The 18,292-nt window shown below is 39.1% G+C and overlaps 1 protein-coding gene across 1 annotated transcript in view; it reads left to right on the plus strand.

The window, feature by feature from the left end:
• Positions 1–9,089: 9,089 nt before the first annotated feature.
• Positions 9,090–18,292, plus strand: part of KBTBD12 (kelch repeat and BTB (POZ) domain containing 12) — a 128,725-nt gene continuing 119,522 nt past the window's right edge. Inside the window, exons 1-3 of the mRNA XM_006895207.1 lie at positions 9,090–10,159; positions 11,011–11,053; positions 11,161–11,241. Of these exons, the coding sequence (XP_006895269.1) occupies positions 9,090–10,159; positions 11,011–11,053; positions 11,161–11,241 (1,194 nt within the window). The remainder of the gene's footprint in view (positions 10,160–11,010; positions 11,054–11,160; positions 11,242–18,292) is intronic.

Here is an 18,292-nt window from a genome sequence, read left to right on the forward strand (position 1 = left end):
ACCAGGTAATTCGTTCTGGTCCAAGCTGGTCTTGGGTCCCACAGAAAGAGAAAAAAGGAAAAAGAGAAAGGAAGGGACCAGATCCACCAGCACTGGGGAGACACCGTGGAAAAGACAAGGCCTCATCTCCCCACTGTTTATAGATGACTGGCTGGGGAAACTCCCATCTGAATGGGTAGGGCATTCTTGGACCCTGGGTATGACCCTCCCCCCAAGGCAAGCAGGTCAATGCCATCTAGAGCCTGGTGAGGACTCACCGCCTTCCTCTCTCCCCATCCCCGTCCCCAGCTCTATAAAGCCATTTTTAATTTATCACTGAGGATGCACAGGCGTGGCATATGTCTACTCCTGTAGAAAGAGCAGAAGCCCCTTATGCAAAAACTATGCCCACTGATGGCACCAAAGCCTGTACCACCTTTGCTGCAAGCCTCCAACACATGATCCTGTGAACTTAGGATATTGTCAGATGCTGGATGACTGGTGTGGCGGAGGAACATGGGGTGTGGGTGGATCCCAGGCTACAACTATGCACCTCATCAGCCTAGTAGGTTCCAGAGTACCTCACCACCCTGAGTTGCCTCACCACCTAGCTTTACTGCTTACCCGCCCAGTGGTCTTAAGCTGCACAGGTGAAAATGTAAAGGTGTAGTAACACAGGTATTCACTGAATGACTCAAAGAGCCCCTGATTCAAGAGAATTGAGGACTCAGAAATTCAGGGCAGACCCTCTTCACCAAGTGGGAAACAGGAAAAAAACAAAATTTATTATCTCCATCTGAGGGCCTGTTTCTTTAATACCCTCACTGCAGCCTCCACGCATGTCAGGCTAGAACACCCATATATTCCATTAGAACAAAATTCAGCATATACCTGACCAGTATAACCACAACCACCACCCTCTAACCAACAGCATTGCACAGACAATGAACAGATAACTTAACAGACAGTCCATCAACAACCATACAGACATTAGACAAGAAGAGGATAAAAAAAAATAAAATTCTAAAACAATGTAACTCAAGGTATAGCAGAATGAAGAAACTATAACTCCATCTATATGCCTGTCTACAAGAGACACATGTAAGAAGTGAGGATAAAGATATTTTAAAAATCAAAAGCAGTGGGAAAAACAGGCAAATGGCAACCAAAAAGTAACCCAACAATACAGAAGTGACAATATTAATCTCTGTTAAAATAGACTTCAGGATAAAACCCAATGTAAGAGACTAGGAAAGATACTACATAATACTTAAAGGGACAATAGAACAAGAGGACATAACCTTAATTAATGCCTACATACCAAGTGATAAGCTGCAAAATACACAAAGCAAATGTTAACAAACTTGAAAAAAGAAATAGACGACACTACAATAGTTACAGGAGACTTTAACAGACCATTATCATTGAAAGACAGAATGACCAGAAAGGAACTCAAGGATATTGAAGAGCTAAAGTATATGATTAAACAACTTGACTTCATAGATATATATATAGAAATTACTTCATTCAGTAAAAGCTGAACATATATTCTTCTCCAGCACAAAGGCGACATTCTCCAGAATTGACCATATATTAGGGCCCAAAGCAAACCTTGAGAAATGAAAAAAGATTGAAAAACTACAAAGCATCTTCTCAGTAAAAATAAAAATCACAACACCAGAATAAAGAGAGGGAAAAAAATTATACATGTGGACAAAAAATAACACTTTGCTTGATCACTACTGGATAATAGAGGAATAAAAAAAATAGATTAAAAAGTTTCTTGAAACTAATAAGAATGAAAACACAACATACCAAAACCCCTGGGATATAGCAAAGACAACGCTCAGAAGTCAGTTCATAGCAATAAGAAAACACATCAAAAAGGAAGAAAGAATTAAAACAAACTTCTTAACCCAATGTCTCTAGCAAATAGAAAAGGAGCAACAAGCAAACCCCAAAACCTTTGTTGTTATTGTTATATGCCATTGAGTTGCCTGCAGTTCATGGAGACCCTCCCAGTAACTCTGAACCCTGCTCTACCTTGAGCAGTCTTCATTATCTCTGACACAAATACCTCCCTTTACCCCTTACCCTAGTCACTGAGTCAATCCATCTCATCATAATGTTCTTCTCCAAGAACTGGTCCCTTCTAGGACCATGCCAAAAGTATGTGAGATGGAACTTCAAATTCCTTGCCTCCAAGGAGCAGTCTGGCTTCACTTTCTTCAGGACAGATCTGCCCCTCACTACCCCAGAGCAGAAACCAGATAAAGAGCCCATAGCCCGGCCCCATGGTGCCTGTTGAGCCTCACCAGCAGCAAGAGGTTCATTTATTCATTGTTGTCTCATAGACTCACAGTTGTGGTACAGAGAATGGGATTGATTAGGAAAGTAAGCTGGAGAATGGAGGAGGCAAAGAATATCTCACAAGACAAGTCCAGGTTTTAGCCCAAATTCCAAGGCATGCCATGTTCATGGATTATTACTGATTTTAGGTGCCCTTTCGCTGACTATGACTCATAGCGACTCTGTGAACAGCAGATCTGAACTTTGCCCTAATGTGTGTCATCCTCTTCTCTGAACCCATTGTTATAGTTACTATGTCAACCCATCTTGTTGAGAATCTTACTCTAATTCTTGGCCTTCCACTTTTTCAAGCGTAATGTCTTTTCCCAAGGACTGGCCCCTCCTGACAACATGCCCACAGTGTGTAAGACAAAATTTCACCCTCCTTGTCTCTAATAAGCATTCTGCTTGCACATTCTTCAAGATGTATATGTTTGTTATTTTCTTATTCCATTGGATATTCAGTACTTTTCTCCAGCACTACAATTCAAAGGAATCAGTTCTTCTTCTGTTATCCATATTCTTTGTTTAACTTTCAGGTGCACAGCAAGTAACTGAAAACACCTTACCTTGGCCAATCTAGCCATCCCAAATGCACTTATTCCCACCACTCCAGTCACAGAATCGATCCATCTCATCAAAAGCCAACCTTATTGTTTCTAACATACCTACTCCCATTACCCCAGTCACTGAGTCAACCTATCTCATTGAAGGTCTTCCTCTCTTGTGCTGTCCCTCCACCTTCCCAAGCAACATATCCCTCTCCAAGGATTGGTCCCATCTTGCAACACGTACAAAGTATGTCAGATGAAGCTTCAGAATCCTTGCCTCCAAGGAGCACCCTGGTCTCACTCTCTCTAGGATGAACCTGTTTGTTCTCCTAGCAGTCCAGCACCACAACTCAAAGGCATCAATTCTCCTTCTATCATCTCTAGTTATTGTCCAGATTTCTGATGCATAGTAAGCAATTTCAAAGACTATGGCCTGGATCGGGTACACCTTAGTCTCCAGACTGACGTCATTGCTCTTCAGTTCTCTGGAGTGGTCCCTGACAGCAGACTTTCCCAAGGCAATTCATCTTTTCATTTCCTGGCTGCTGGTATCAAGAGTGTTGATTGTGAAGCCAAGCAAACTAAAGCTGTTAACAATCTCAATCTCTTTACCATCTATCATGATGCTGCCAATTGGCTCAGTGACAAGAATCTTTGTTTTCTTCATGTTAAGCTTCAATCCATTTTGAAGGCTGCAGTCTTGATCTTCAGCAACAAGCACTTCAAGTCCTCCTCGGTTTCAGCAAAGGTTGTGTCATCTGCATAAGGCAGGTTGTTGAAGAATCTTCCACCAATCCTGGTGCCACATTTCTCCTAATAGAGCTTAGCCTCCTGGTTGATCTTTTCTGCATATAGATTGAAAAGGTATGGTGATAGCACACATCCCTTATGTACACAGTTTCTGATTTTGAACCATGCAGTATTTCCTTGCTCTGTTCTAACGACTGCCTCCTGGTCCAAGTATAGGTTTTGCAGTAGCATGATCAAGTGTTCTGGGATTCCCATTCTTCTCAGAGTTAACCACAGTTTGTTGTGAGCCATACAGTCAAATGTCTTTGCATGGTCAGTGAAACACAGACATTGGTACTTTCTGCCTTCAGCCAAGATCCATCTATGTTCAACAAAGATATAGTCTTACCTATGTTTATTGCAGCATTATTCACAAAAACAAGAAGATGAATGCAGTCCAGGTGGCCATCAACACATGAATGTCTGGGAAACACTTGTACATTCACAAAACAGATTACACATCATTGAAAAACAATGAGGGATTTATGAAGCATATGCAACATGCATGAATCTAGAGGACACTATGCTGAGTGAAATGACTCATCACAAAGAGACAAACACTGTAGAAGACCACTGTTATATAAGTAAGATGGTTTCAGGGAGGTCAGGGGGAGCAGAAATAGAATGGATAAACAATGAACATTGTAATGGAATAGCCAAAGGGAAGATCAACCTGAAATGAATGAACAACCAGACAATCTGTGTATTGCAATTAACAGTCTGGAACAGCACAGGCGTAACTGATAGAAGAGGGATGAGGAAGGGCAGAAGGAGGAAGCAGAGAAAAAGACTAAGGAAAAGTTTACACATAGAACCAATTGCAGAGAGTTGACAGGAACAGGCGGGGGAGGGAGAGAGCAGAGATTTACAAATGGATGAGTCCGGTGAGGGAAAGAAGGTACAAAATTCTAACTAGATGTTGTAAATAAATAATCATAATACAATTAATCACTGTTGTTATAAAAGAAGGTCTATATGACTTAATGAAGCCAATTTAAAAAAGATAATATTGAAAAAATAAAATTAATTTCCCCCAAAGATTGTTCAAAACCATTATTTCTGTTTTCAAAGTATTTTATGTGGTTTTTTTTGTTGTTGTTGAAGGCAGTGTTTGAATTTATATTGGAAAGCCCTGGGGATAATCAAATGATTAATTGCCCTTCTGAAAACTCTTTAGCTGGGTTTCAGCAGAAAATTGGAGATTGGGTACTCAGACAGAAAATCTTATCCTATTAATTTATCTATAAAATAGAATTACTGAAAAACCTAGTATGAGAGTTGACAACCCACCACTTGTTTTTGCACAGCGCATGCAGTGAACTGATAATTAACTTTATAGTTTTAAAGGTCTTTTAGACATCTAAAGAAGACAGATCAGTGAACTGATAATTAACTTTATATTTTTAAAGTCCTTTTAAAAATCTAAAGAAGACTTCATGACTTATCATGAAGATATTTTGATTGAAATATATTAAATTCAAGCTTCAGTATCTACAAATAAAGTTTTATTGGAACAAGTGATAATCTTTTGTTTAAATATTGCCTCTGAGTGCTTTTGCACTACAATAATGTACTGCCAAACCTAAAATATGTGCTACTCTTGTTTGCTGACCCTTACATCAGAGAGCGTGCTCAGGAGAGAAGGTTGAGACTCATTTTCTTCACCTGTCAATGTTGTGGCCATTTAATGAAAATTGGCCATTGTGAGTTCTTTGTGGCCATGGCACTGAACCAGCAGAAAGAGGGGGGGGGTGTGATTGATATCCAACACAGACAGGTGAAGAAAATACATTTTGACCTTCTTTCTTGAGCACATCCTCAGATACAAGAGTAAGTCAAGTAGTGCAGTAAATATTTTACATTTAGCAGGTACAATTATGGGGTTGGTTAAGAAAGTAACAATTTCTGTTTCAGGATCAGGAGCAACTCAGGGTAGAGTTCTAAGATTAGGACAGCCTCTCTCTTCAGCTGGGCTCTCAAACCAGCTCCTCTGGTCATTGGGCTCTTAGCATCAGCCTTGGTCTCTTTCAGTCTAGGTGGTAACATGGGAAAATGTTACAAAGCCACTCGACTCTAATAAGCAAAGCTAATAAATTTGAAGGCATTTTGCTCCGTGTGCGAATCTAAATCTCTGACAAATGCTAAAAGACATCCAAACCTCTTGTCCCAAAGGCACTCAGCATCTTACTCAGTAGGCCAGAAAGAAGCCCACACACCCCGGTCTCAAAATGGTCTCCTAATTCTTCTGGTTCTGTTGCCACTGCTTTTCTGCTGCAATTCTGCCATTGCAGAAACAGGATTTCCAGTTTCCTGGGTCAAAGCATTTCAGCACAGGATCTCAGATCAAAAGATGCCTTTGACTTGTGGCTCTTGATGAATTTGAGATCCACCCCCTCCCCACATGCGAGATGCCGCATTTTAAAATGACTGGTCTACATTTAGCATTCCACCTATGGTCCCACCCTACGAAAGTACTTTGCATTATTAACAAGCAATTCCGTCCCCTTTTAGGGTCACAGACACCTCACATTTACATAGCTCCCATCTAATGAGAGCTCATCTTTGCATATTTTCCTTCTGGTGAGATCTACAAAGATCATAGCTAGAAGAGCTACATGAAGTAGTTCACTGCAATGCAATTATATTACAATTACCTTAACCCAAACCCAAATCTTTGCAGAAGAATGGGTAATCTGTGGCATTTACTGCCTCTGAGCTGAGGCTCAACTACATGTCTGTTCCGACTCGATAACATACAACAACAATAACAACAACAACCAAACTGTTGAGTTTTTATTCAAAGTAACCGTGCAGGACAGAGAACAAGTTTTACTTAGGGAATCTTTATGGAAGCAGATGGCTTTGTGTTTCTCCCATAGAGGAGCTGAAGAATTCAAATATCTGATCTTCCACGTAGAAACCGGTACTTAACCTGTTCTACCACCAGTGCTCCTACAACTACCTTAGGCAATTCTTTTTTTCATATAATACTTATGATTTGCAAATAAAGCTACCATCTAGAAAGTTCATTGATGTGTTTTTATATAAAGAACCCTAAATAATAAATATGATTTTACCTAGTCATAAAATAGTACTGGATAATTTAGAAATAAAATGACCTCTTAATTAGATTATTTTTGTTAAAACATGAAACAAAAGATCAATGGATGAATTGTAACTGGAAGCTCTTCCAGAGAAAGTCTTATGTTTTTACTGAAATAAAACTGAGCTCTTAATGCCAGAACAATCCATCAAGCTGTGATTTCTTCTTGTTCCAAGACTAAGAAATGGAATTTTATCAGTTTGTACTTGATTAGTTTCTACCCTGATTAGAGTTCTTCTGCAGGGACTGGTCAAAAATAAAGGGGGAAAAATACCAAGTTTGTCAAGTTATAATAATAATTCTGCACACTTTAACACAGTGCTTTTTTAGATTTTATAGGTGCCCTTAGACAGACACACCTCAGAGATAATGCTGGCTTAATTTTAAATCTCCTCAATAAAGTGAGTCACAGATATTGATTTCCTACTACATATAAAAGTCATGTTTATACTTTAGCAATAGTCTAGTAAATGTGCAATAGCAGTATGAAAAAGTTTGAGATACTAGGAGAATTACCAAAATGTGACCCAGGTACACCAAGTGAGAACATGTTGTTGGAAAGAATGCTTCCAATGTTGTTGCTGTTGTTGTTACTGTTATGTGCCATCAAGTCACCTGCGACTCATAGCGACCCTAGGTACATCATCTCTGAACCCTGCTCTATCGTGAGCCAATTTCATCATCTCTGACAGACCTAATCCTATTTCTCCAGTCACTGAGTTAATAATCCATCTCATCTGGATCTTCCTCTCCTTCACTGTTCCTCCATCCTTCCAAGCATGATGTCCTTTTCCAAGGACTGGTTCTTGCTGCCAGTAGACCTGCCCAATTGCAGGATTGCCACAGACAGTCAATTTGTTTAAAACAAACAAAACCCCCAAAACAACAGTATCTGTGAAGCACCCTAAGCAAAGCTTGAAAGGAATAAAAAAGAGGTCTGCCTGAATAATTAAACATTCCTATCATGCATAGCACTTGTTTTGAAAATGAACTTCACCTCAACACTCTAAAAAAAGAGCCATTTCTCATCGTGTGACACCTAAGATTTCTAATGCTTTTCAAAGCTATAGAAATTGAGAAAATTTCTAACCTTTACAGCTGACAAATTTTGCATTCACTTTACGACATCATTGCCTCCCCTTCTTTCTTCACTCCTGCTACTAACTTTTCAAGTGTCAACTTTTATTCGTGGTGCATGCAATTTTTAGCCAAGTAAGAACCAGAAAGGATGATAGAGATTCTTTGCTCACATGAAGGTTTCTGATTCTTGGAATGTGGTTTTTAAATCACGACAGCTAATTAACTTTCTTGAAACATTCTATTTCCATTTCCCCAGGGAAGGTGAAGACAACTAATTAGACTTTTAATTAGACTAGAGCTACAAAAGATCTGAGCAAAGGAGGAGGATAGAAAATTTGGGGAGCTTTTATGCATTTTTCTAATTTTTTATGATGGTTTAATTATATATTCCAAGCATTTTGAATTCCCAGATCAGTAGACATTTTATTATATTTTGCAAAGCACAATCTAAAGGATTTGTGTATTATCCACTGTTTTGGATTATTTATTCTATAGCAAAGTTTGAGCAGAATTTTAGTAAACATTTTCCCCAGCCTTCTCACTTCAAGAGTGTAGCTAACAAGATTTGTGACTGGGCTCTTGGGAGCATTTAGAGTGATGAACCTTTGTATGCACTTAGATTGATGATGGTGCATCTCCTCAGAGAAAATATTATCTAATACTGACAGATGAAATGTATTTGAGAAGTAGAAATGGAACCATAATGTGCCCACTTCATCACTCTCTCTTTGTTTTACTTTGAGAGGGTAGGTTTTTCAGTCCTCCTAGAAAAATCTCCATGACTAATTAGGAAGATACTGTATTAGCCATTAATAATTTGATATATATATATATAAATATAATCAAAGACATTAATTTTTTTATACAAGTGAGTATTTTGTTATACATGTGAGTATGCTCTTATACCTGTGAGTATGGTGTTATACATGTGAGTATGTTGTTTTATGTGTGAGTATGTTATAATACATGTATTTTTTTATACAAGTGAGTCCTCTTAAAGTCAAGCTTATTTGTCTGGAATTAGTGTTTAGTATTGATTTAGAAATATTAAATTGTTATACTGAATATTAAATTGTTGAGAATTTTTTTTTCTTAGAGGAAATTCTTTATGTTCTTCCCCTCAGGGATGTTACTGTGCCTTCTCTATTGCTTTGTGAATAATCAGACATGCAAATAGCCCTCTCAGAAATCAAGCTAAATTTAAAGAAGACTTACTTAGAATCCTCGAAGGGTGTATCATGGAGTACAAGACCGAGGGGAAAGAAAAATACCAACATGGCTTGAATTTACTGAATAAAATTAAGAACATGAAAGAGTTAGCAGAAATGATTGATGTAGTACTTATAGCTGAAGAGGAGAAATTTCCTTGTCACAGACTGATCTTGGCAGCATTTAGTCCTTATTTCAAAGCTATGTTTTCCTGTGGGCTACTTGAATGTACTCAAAGAGAAGTCATACTCCATGACATTACAGCAGAAAGTGTGTCAGTGATACTAAATTACATGTACAACGCCGCTTTGGATATCAATAACAATAATGTGCAAACTGTAGCTATGGCTGCCTATTTTATGCAGATGGAAGAAATCTTTAATGTGTGTCAGAGATACATGATGGACAACATGGATGCTTCTAATTGTGTGGGTATCTATTATTTTGCAAAGCAGATTGGAGCTGAAGATTTATCGGATCAATCAAAGAAATATTTATATCAGCACTTTGCTGAGGTGAGCTTACACGACGAAATCCTGGATATTGAAGTGCACCAGTTTCTGATACTGATTAAATCAGATGATCTTAACATATCTAGAGAGGAGAGCATTCTGGACTTAGTTCTGCGATGGGTTAATTATAACCCAGAATTGCGCACAGAACATCTTGTTGAGCTTTTGAAGCAAGTCAGATTGGAACTTATAAACCCTTCGTTTTTAAGGCAAACCCTAAAAAGGAACACAATGCTTCTGTGTGATGCAGGCTGCATTGACATCATTCAAAATGCATTCAAAGCCATCAAGACACCCCAACAGCATTCTCTAAATCTTCGTTATGGCATGGAAACCACCAGTCTTCTGCTTTGCATTGGCAACAATTCTTCAGGAATCAGATCAAGGCATAAGAACTATGGAGATGCCAGTTTTTGTTATGCTCCTTTGTCACGGAAGATCTATTTCATCTCGTCTCCAAAGTATGGAGAGGGTTTAGGCACTGTGTGTACTGGGGTCGTCATGGAAAACAACACTATCATTGTGGCTGGAGAAGCAAGTGCCTCCAAACTTGCGAGACAAAGGAATAAGAATGTTGAAATCTACAGGTTTGTATCTGGCAAAAAATCTTTACATTGGTTTTTATTGGCAGACTTTGACATTAACAACAGCCTAAGAAAACTCTGTTGAATGGGTGGAGGCAGACACCTCAAATTACACGTAGTCACGATTGCCCTGTAAGTCTCCCATAAAGAACAGCATTCAGAACATGGTTTTATATGCACTCTTCGGAACATATATAAGATTTAAGAGTCCAAGGTATAGGGAAAGGAAAAATACTAACATACTTTTGTTGTTGTGAAGTGCCATCGAGTCATAGACGCATAGTGACCCTATGAAAGATAGACCTGAACACTTGTATAACTTTTGTCGTTTCTCCACATTCATAGAGTTTCCAGAGGCAAGCCATTTTGGAAGTAGATGCGACTCTTGCTTCCAAGCTTGTTTTAATTGGGAAGCTCCACCAAACACTGTCTACCATGGGTAACCATTATCGCATTTGGCACATCAGTGTGACAGTGTCTAACATGACAGCAACCATGAGTTACCTCTGTACAACAAATAGACCAGTACTATACCACTTAGAAGAATGTTTGACAAAAAGCAATTAAAACCAGGCCTGAGGACCGCAGATTAAAATAACCCACTTTTACTGAGTAAAATTAAGAACGTGGAAGAATTAGCAGAAATGATTGGTAGCAGAAGAGGGGAAATTATCTTGCCACAGACAGGTTCTGGTTGCATTTAATCCTTAGTTCAAAACTGTGTTCACCTGTGACCACTTGAAGGTACTCAAAGGGAAGTCATATTCCACAACATCGTAACAGAAAGTGTCTAATTTTCTATGTATAGGTAGGATGTTGGTGGCTCAGTGGGAGATTTTTTGCCTTCTTTGCAGGACACTAGAGTTCAATTCCCCCATCATTCACCTGTCAGTGGAGGTACTGCTCTGATCCTAAGAACAGGATTCAGCAGAGCTCCCGGATTAAAATGGACTGGAAGAAAGGACTGCTAAGTTCTTTCAGAAAATCCCCCCTTAAAATGCTAGGGAATCCGAATGGCCCCATCTGCAGCTTTTCTTTCTGCTGTGCACGAGGCTGCCCTGAGTCCAGGCTGCCTCTGGGGGCAGGTAACAACTGCATAGTAAATACAGCATATGCATAAAAATGCACAATTAAGGCATCCATATTTTAAAATCCTTTTTCTCTCGCTTTAATTGCTCAGAGTTTGTGTAAGTTAAATGTGTGTACATTGTATATACATTCCATTGTATATTTTCAATCTTATCCTTCATGGTTATCCAGCTGATAAGGCACAATGAATAGAGCTTAATTTTTTTTTTTTAAGTGTGGTGAACTTTTAAACAAAGTGTTGCGGTTGTTGTCGTGGTTGTTGTGTATCTTCGAGTTGGAATTGACTTACAGCTGACCCTCCAGTGAGTTTTCAAAGGCAGTGAATCACACGGGAGGAGAGTGGCTCATCTTTCTCCCGAGGAACAGCTGATGGATTCAAACTTGGGGTTAGCAGTGGCCACCAGAACTTTAGATGCCTTCAAGTCAGCTCCAACTCAGGGTTGACCTTATGTTATAGAGAACAAAAAGTTATTGTTAGACCTGTTCAGTCTTCACAATCCTTGTCTATGTTCAGTCTATTGGTGTGTGTGTGTGTGTGTGTGTGTGAGTGTGTGTGAGTGTACCATCAAATCAGATCTGACTGGTACAGGAGGAGATTTCCCCTCCTCCGGCAGAGCATCTGGTGGATTCAAACCCCGTACCTCTGGGATTGCAGTGCAACTTCTTGCCACTACGCCACCAGAGCTCCCTCAGTCTATTGTTTTATTAACTATGTGGATCCCTCTTACCAAGGACTCCCTTGCTTTTACTAACCATAATGTCCTTTTTTGTCCATAATGCCCACCATCAGGTGTTTCTTGATCACGTGTACAAGGTAAACAAGCTAAGTCTCACCACCGGCACATCTAAGGATAGCTTTGGTTATATGTTTTCTAAGCTCACTTATTTGTTCTTCTGACAGTCCATGGTATATTCAGAATTCATCAGCCTTACAACTCAAATGCAGCTATCTATAAAGCTTTCACTGGTGAATTTAAGTTAAAAAATAATTTATTAGTACACTCTTTTTACAATGAACTTTTTAGAATGACAAGTGAATATTTTTATTTTCACCAAAATTACTAATTATCCATCAGCTTTTCTCCTCTATCTTTAATGTGTGAGTCTTACCTAAACATCCTATATTTCAAAGTGTCTGTGAGTCTAAGAATGCTTTGATCCTAGAATTGTGAGCAGGAGTGTCCGCTAACAGGTGGCCTATCACCTATTGTTATTGTTGTTCGGTGCCATCAAGTTGAGTATGACTCATAGCAACTCTGTGAGCACAGCATCTGAACCCTGCTCTATCCTGCACAACAAAAACCCATTGCAGCAGTCATCGTGTCAATCCACTTGGTTGAAGGTCTTCCTCTCCTTCACTGACCCGCCACCTTTCCCAGCATGGTGTTCCTCTCCAAGGAGGCCCCCCTTACCAACATGCCCAAAGAATATGAGGTCAAGCCTCACCTTTCTTGTCTCCAAAGAGCACTCCAGCTGCACCCTCTCCAAGACATATCTGTCTCTTGGCCCTCCATGGAATGTTCAGTGCCCTTCTCCAGCACCACAGCTCAAGACATCAATTCTTTTTCTGTCATAGTTATTCATTGTCCAGCTCTGAGATACATAGCAAGTGATTGGAAAGACCATGGCCTATTACCTACCTATATCTTATACGTGAGAATACAGACTTATACTTCCTTACTTTTGGAAGCAGGAGTGGCATCCACTTCCTAAATAACGTGCCTCTGGAAACTCTTTGAACTTTGATAAATGTTGATGGTTGTAGGGGGCTTCAGGCATTTTGTTCCTGAGTTGTGTACGACTTGAAGGCAATCAACAACAACAATAACAACTTACTGATAATTCAGCAAGGATACAGTGCTGAGTAAAGGAGAATTATGCACATAGAATAACAGGAGATATTAAAGCTACCAATACCCTCATCATCCCAACCTCCAATGCCTCTTACCTGAGATTGTGCAGAATTTCCAGTCAGGAAGTAACTCTTGATACTGAAGGGAAAGCAGAGAAAGAAGAGGTCTACTTTTCTGTCATCTCTTAGCAATCTCTTACTTGATTCCAGCTATACACCTGTCCCTTTTCTATGTTCACACTTTAAAGATCTATTCCATCTCCATTAGTAATGAAAGAAGAGGGGGTGCCAAACACTAGGTGAGGGACTCGGATTGATGCCTGTAGTGGTGGAGCATGTCAATAAGTAACAGAAGTAGTCTTCTTTACAACTGTCAGCTGGAGACCACAGAGCTGGGATAGCGAGTCTTTGGAGGTAGAGGCTTTCCTGATGTGGTTTTTCTGGGTCCATGTTTCCTGTTCTATCTGTATGGTTCTTCTTTCCACTCGGAGGCAGTTAATCACATGGGAGGAGATTGCCCATCCTCCTCCCGCAGAGCAGCTGGTGGATTTGAACTGCATGCCTTCGGCATCGCAGCTCAGCTTCCTACCACTAGTCCACCAATGCTCAGCAAGTGTCTAGATAGTTTAAATCTAACAGCCTTTAGAAAACCCACTGGAGGGTCAGCTATGAGTCATTCCAACTTGATGACACATAAAAACAAAACACCAGGACTTATGAATGTTGCTCAGAGCCAGTGGCTAAGTGAGTTTGATACTACTACAAAGTTCAAATGTCTCTGGCACTTCAAATTCACTAGTAGCTCCACAGGAAGAAGATGGGTGATCTTAAATCTGTTAGGATTTATAGCCTCAGAAACTCTGTTAGTGGTTGCTATGGGTCAGAAGTGAGTCTAATGAGAAATGTCATATCCTGGGGTATACTCCTAGTTATATGGGGTGGATTCTCTATTTCAGCATCTTTTTTATTTTTGCCTATATAGTCTTCAGTTAGCCTCTACGTTGTAGTTCATACATTTTTCTGACTTAAAACAAGTCATTCCTTTCAAATTGATGTATCTATCTTCCTTATCTCTCACATTTTGGTGTATACACACTGAAGATGCATGTTGTCTTTAAAGTCTTTACTTCTATAAAACAGTGAGTGTTTTATTAACTATTGTTTTCTTTCTTTATATCATATCCTCTTCATAGCAGCAAGCTTTATAGTTTAATCTGAGAATTTCTTTCTCTGTCTTTAATTCAAAATATTAAAAACTGATAATAAGTCATTCAAAAATAATGTAATTCCTAGCCTTCATGGGATGTATTTTGTTCTTAGTCTGTGTTCTTAAATTAAGCCCGTTGATTCAGAATACTGAAGCCCATTTCTCAGTCCTTTCATATATTCTTTCAACTGACTTCTAGAGATTGAGGTTTCCTGCACAGAATTTCAGAGCAGAAGACAGATAATATAACACTGAATAAATATCTGCAGTCAATTATTTCACATTATTTTGTATTCAGTTACAAACCACACATGTCTTATGAGAAAGAACATAACTTCCTTATAAGGTCTGAAGTAAAAAGTTCTTTCTGGGTAAGGATGTCAAACTTGCCCACCACAACATAACAGATCCCTGTTTGTGACTAACTGACAAATACTTGGTGCAAAATAAGTTGTTGTCAAATGTCTTTGAGTCAGCCATGACTCACTGCAACCCTACGAATGACAGAGACAAACCTTGCCCCGATCCTGTCCCCTCCTAATAATATCTGTCTGCCGTACTCAAGCCAAGATTGCAGTCACTGTATCAATACATCTCATTGAAGGTCTTCTGGTTCTTTCTTGACTCTCTACTCTTCCAAACATGTCTTTTTCAAAGTGCTGACACTTCCTGACATCATACCCAGAGTATGTGAGACAAAGTTTCACCATCCTTGGCCCAAAGGGGCACCCCAGTTGCAATATTCTTCAACAACACATAATCCAGAGTCACTAATTTTTCTTCCATCTTCCTTATTCATCATCCAACTTTTACATGCATATTAAGCAATTGAAAAGACCATGACTTGGAACATATAAATCTTATTCTTTAAGCTGACATCCTTCCGCTTTAGAACTTTAAAGAGGTCCTGGACAGCAAGTTTGTCACATGCAGCACAGCTTCTCATTTCTCGGCTGCTGCTACCATGAGTGCTGATTATGGATCCAAATAAAAGTAAACCCTTGACAATCTCATTTTTTTTCCTTCATCTATCATGATGTTGCCTATTAGCCCAGTTGTGAGGATTTTTATTTTCTTAACATTGAGGTGCAATCTATATTGGAGGCTATAGTCTTTGATCTTCAGTAAGTGCTTTAAGTCTTCATTTTCTGGAGCAATCTTGTGATAGCTCCATTACATAGGTTGTTGATGAGTCTTCTGAATCCCTGTGCCACATTCCTCTATTGCCCGGCTTCTCAAGTTATTTTCTCAATACATCTCTGTACTGCTGGAACAGTATATCAAGAGGAAGCTTCCAGAAATTAAAACTAAATTCAAAAGAGGCCATTTCTGACATAAAATGGACCTTAACTAGAAGCAGATAAGACTAGAAAGATTTTGCTTCTGTTTTATAGACTGTGTAAAGGCATCTGAATGTGTGGATCATAATAAATTATAGCTTCTATTGATTGAGAAGAAGGGTAATCCCAGAACACTTTCTTGGACTCATGTGAAACTATATAGACCAAGAAACCTATACAAAGACCAAAAAGTAAGCATTGAAACAGAGAAAGAGAATACTGAAAGAGAAAGAGAACACTTTTCTCTGTGTCAGAGTTATAACTTTTCTCCATACCTATTTAACCTATATGGAAAAATAAGTAATCTACTTAAAAGTTGCCTGTCTATCTGTGTTTCATTGACTATGCAAAGGCATTTGGCTGTGTAGATCATAACAAACTGTGGCTGACTCTGAGAAGAATGGGAATCCCAGAACACTTGATTGTTCTAATGCGAAACTTATACTTGGACCAGGAGGCAGTCGTCAGAACAGAGCAAGGGAACACTGCATGGTTCAAAATTGGGAAGGGTGTACGCCAGGGATGCATCCTATCTCCATACCTTTTCAACCTATATGCAGAACAGATTATCCGGGAGGCTGGGCTCTATGAGGAGAAATGTGGGGTCAAGATTGGTGGACGATTTATCAACAATCTGCGTTATGCGGATGACACAACCCTGCTTGCTGAAACTGAGGAGGACCTGAAGCGCCTGCTGCAGAGGGTCAAGGACTGCAGCCTACAATATGGATTGAGGCTCAATGTCAAGAAGACAAAGATTCTCACCACTGGACCAATCAGGATTGATGGTGAAGAGATTGAGATTGTACACAGCTTTAGTTTGCTTGGCTCCATAGTCAACAGTCTTGGCACCAGCAGCCAGGAAATTAAAAGGTGCATTGCCATGGGAAAGTCTGCTGTTAGGGACCTCTCCAAAGTGCTGAAGAGCAGTGGTGTCTCTCTGGAGACTAAGGTGCATCTGATACAGGCCATGGTCTTCGCAATCACCTGTTATGCATCAGAGAATTGGACAATGACCAAGGAGGGTAGAAGGAGAATTGATGCCTTTGAGCTGTGGTGCTGGAGAAGAGTATTGAGAATACCATGGACTGCTAGGAAAACAAACAGATTTGTCCTGGAGAGGGTTAAACCAGGTGGCTCCTTGGAGGCAAGGATTCTGAGGCTCCGTCTAACTTACTTTGGACATGTTGTGAGGAGATACTGGTCCTTAGAGAGGGACATCATGCTTGGGAGGGTGGAGGGACGGCGCAGGAGAGGAAGGCCCTCTATGAGGTGGATTGATTTAGTAACTGGGATAATTGGGATGGGAGTGTCAGAGACAGTGCGATTGGCACAGGACAGAGAGGAGTTTAGGGCTGTTGTACATAGGGTCGCTATGAGTCGCAGGCGACTCGACCGCACATAACAACAACAACAACAACACTTACAAGTTGTACTCTGTATAAACATACATACAAAATTTATCTCCTAAAAAATAGCACCCTCTTTTTCTAAGTTTTTCTGAGTTTTGTTTTAGCTTTGAACTCTATGTATGTATACTTGCTAGATTTTCTGAGCCAGGTATCATTTCACATATTTTATCCCACTGTCCCTCTAAATAAGTTTGTCCTTCTCAGGCTTTGAATAGCAAATCATGCATGGAAAAATAGACTTTACATTATCATGAGACAATACACATAAAAACACACATACAATCAGTGCACTGGATGTCAGGAGACATTGAGACTCTACCTCCCAAGAATCTGTTCATGGAAAAAACAATACTGTATTTATTAGATTAAAATAGGTGTTAAATCCCCAGCAGACATCTACAGGTAGGCTTTTAATCAATGTCCTTGGCCTTACTATAAGCCAGTTAGAACAATAATTCTTAAAATTCTATGTATTGGCATCATTCTGTTAGAAATCTCTGAAACGATATGGAGTATCTCTGAGAATAATTTTGGATTCTTTGCTACAAAATGACAGTATTCTCTAGTGTAAAGTGTTATTTCTAGTCCATAGAATAAGACATTTTTGTACTTTGTTTATACTTAATGAATGTTTTAAAGCAAAATTACAAGTGGCTTATTAAGAGACTTTTCTGTTTGTTCTTGATTATTTTTCCAGTGTTAGAAAAGGAAAGCTAATCTCAGATAATTATATTTTTTTTCCTAGACTTGCTTTTTCTTAGAATTCATCAGGTAGAAATGGTTAATCTTCTGTGCATATTATATCAACCCTTACGAAAAATCCCAAAACAACTGAGCCACTAGCTTGGGTTACTATTTTCTCCTCTTTATGAGAAAAACCACATCACGTTGTTTTAGTTAGAAAACAAATTATGTATATTGCATTGAAACAGATGAGGAAGAGAACTGTTTAAAAGGTATATATGATTAGGTATTATTGTCATGACATGAGTCCAGAATGAAGGCTGCATAGTGGCGTGGACCTTGGGTAAGGGATTGTATAACAATGAAAGAATTTTTCTTTTAGTTTTCAAAGAGAAGAATGAATGGGAGGGGAGGGTGGGCAGGGAGAAAAGTGCAGCAATAAATGAATGGAAATCCAAAATCTCTGTAAATTTTCATTAAAATTAATAATAATAATAATAATAATAATTTAAAAAACCAACTTGTGTATTACTAGGGAAAATTGTTTTCATG

This window comes from Elephantulus edwardii, unplaced genomic scaffold, assembly GCF_000299155.1.
Source record: "Elephantulus edwardii isolate Elephantulus edwardi_28Jun2011 unplaced genomic scaffold, EleEdw1.0 scaffold00161, whole genome shotgun sequence".
Lineage (NCBI taxonomy): Eukaryota > Metazoa > Chordata > Mammalia > Macroscelidea > Macroscelididae > Elephantulus > Elephantulus edwardii.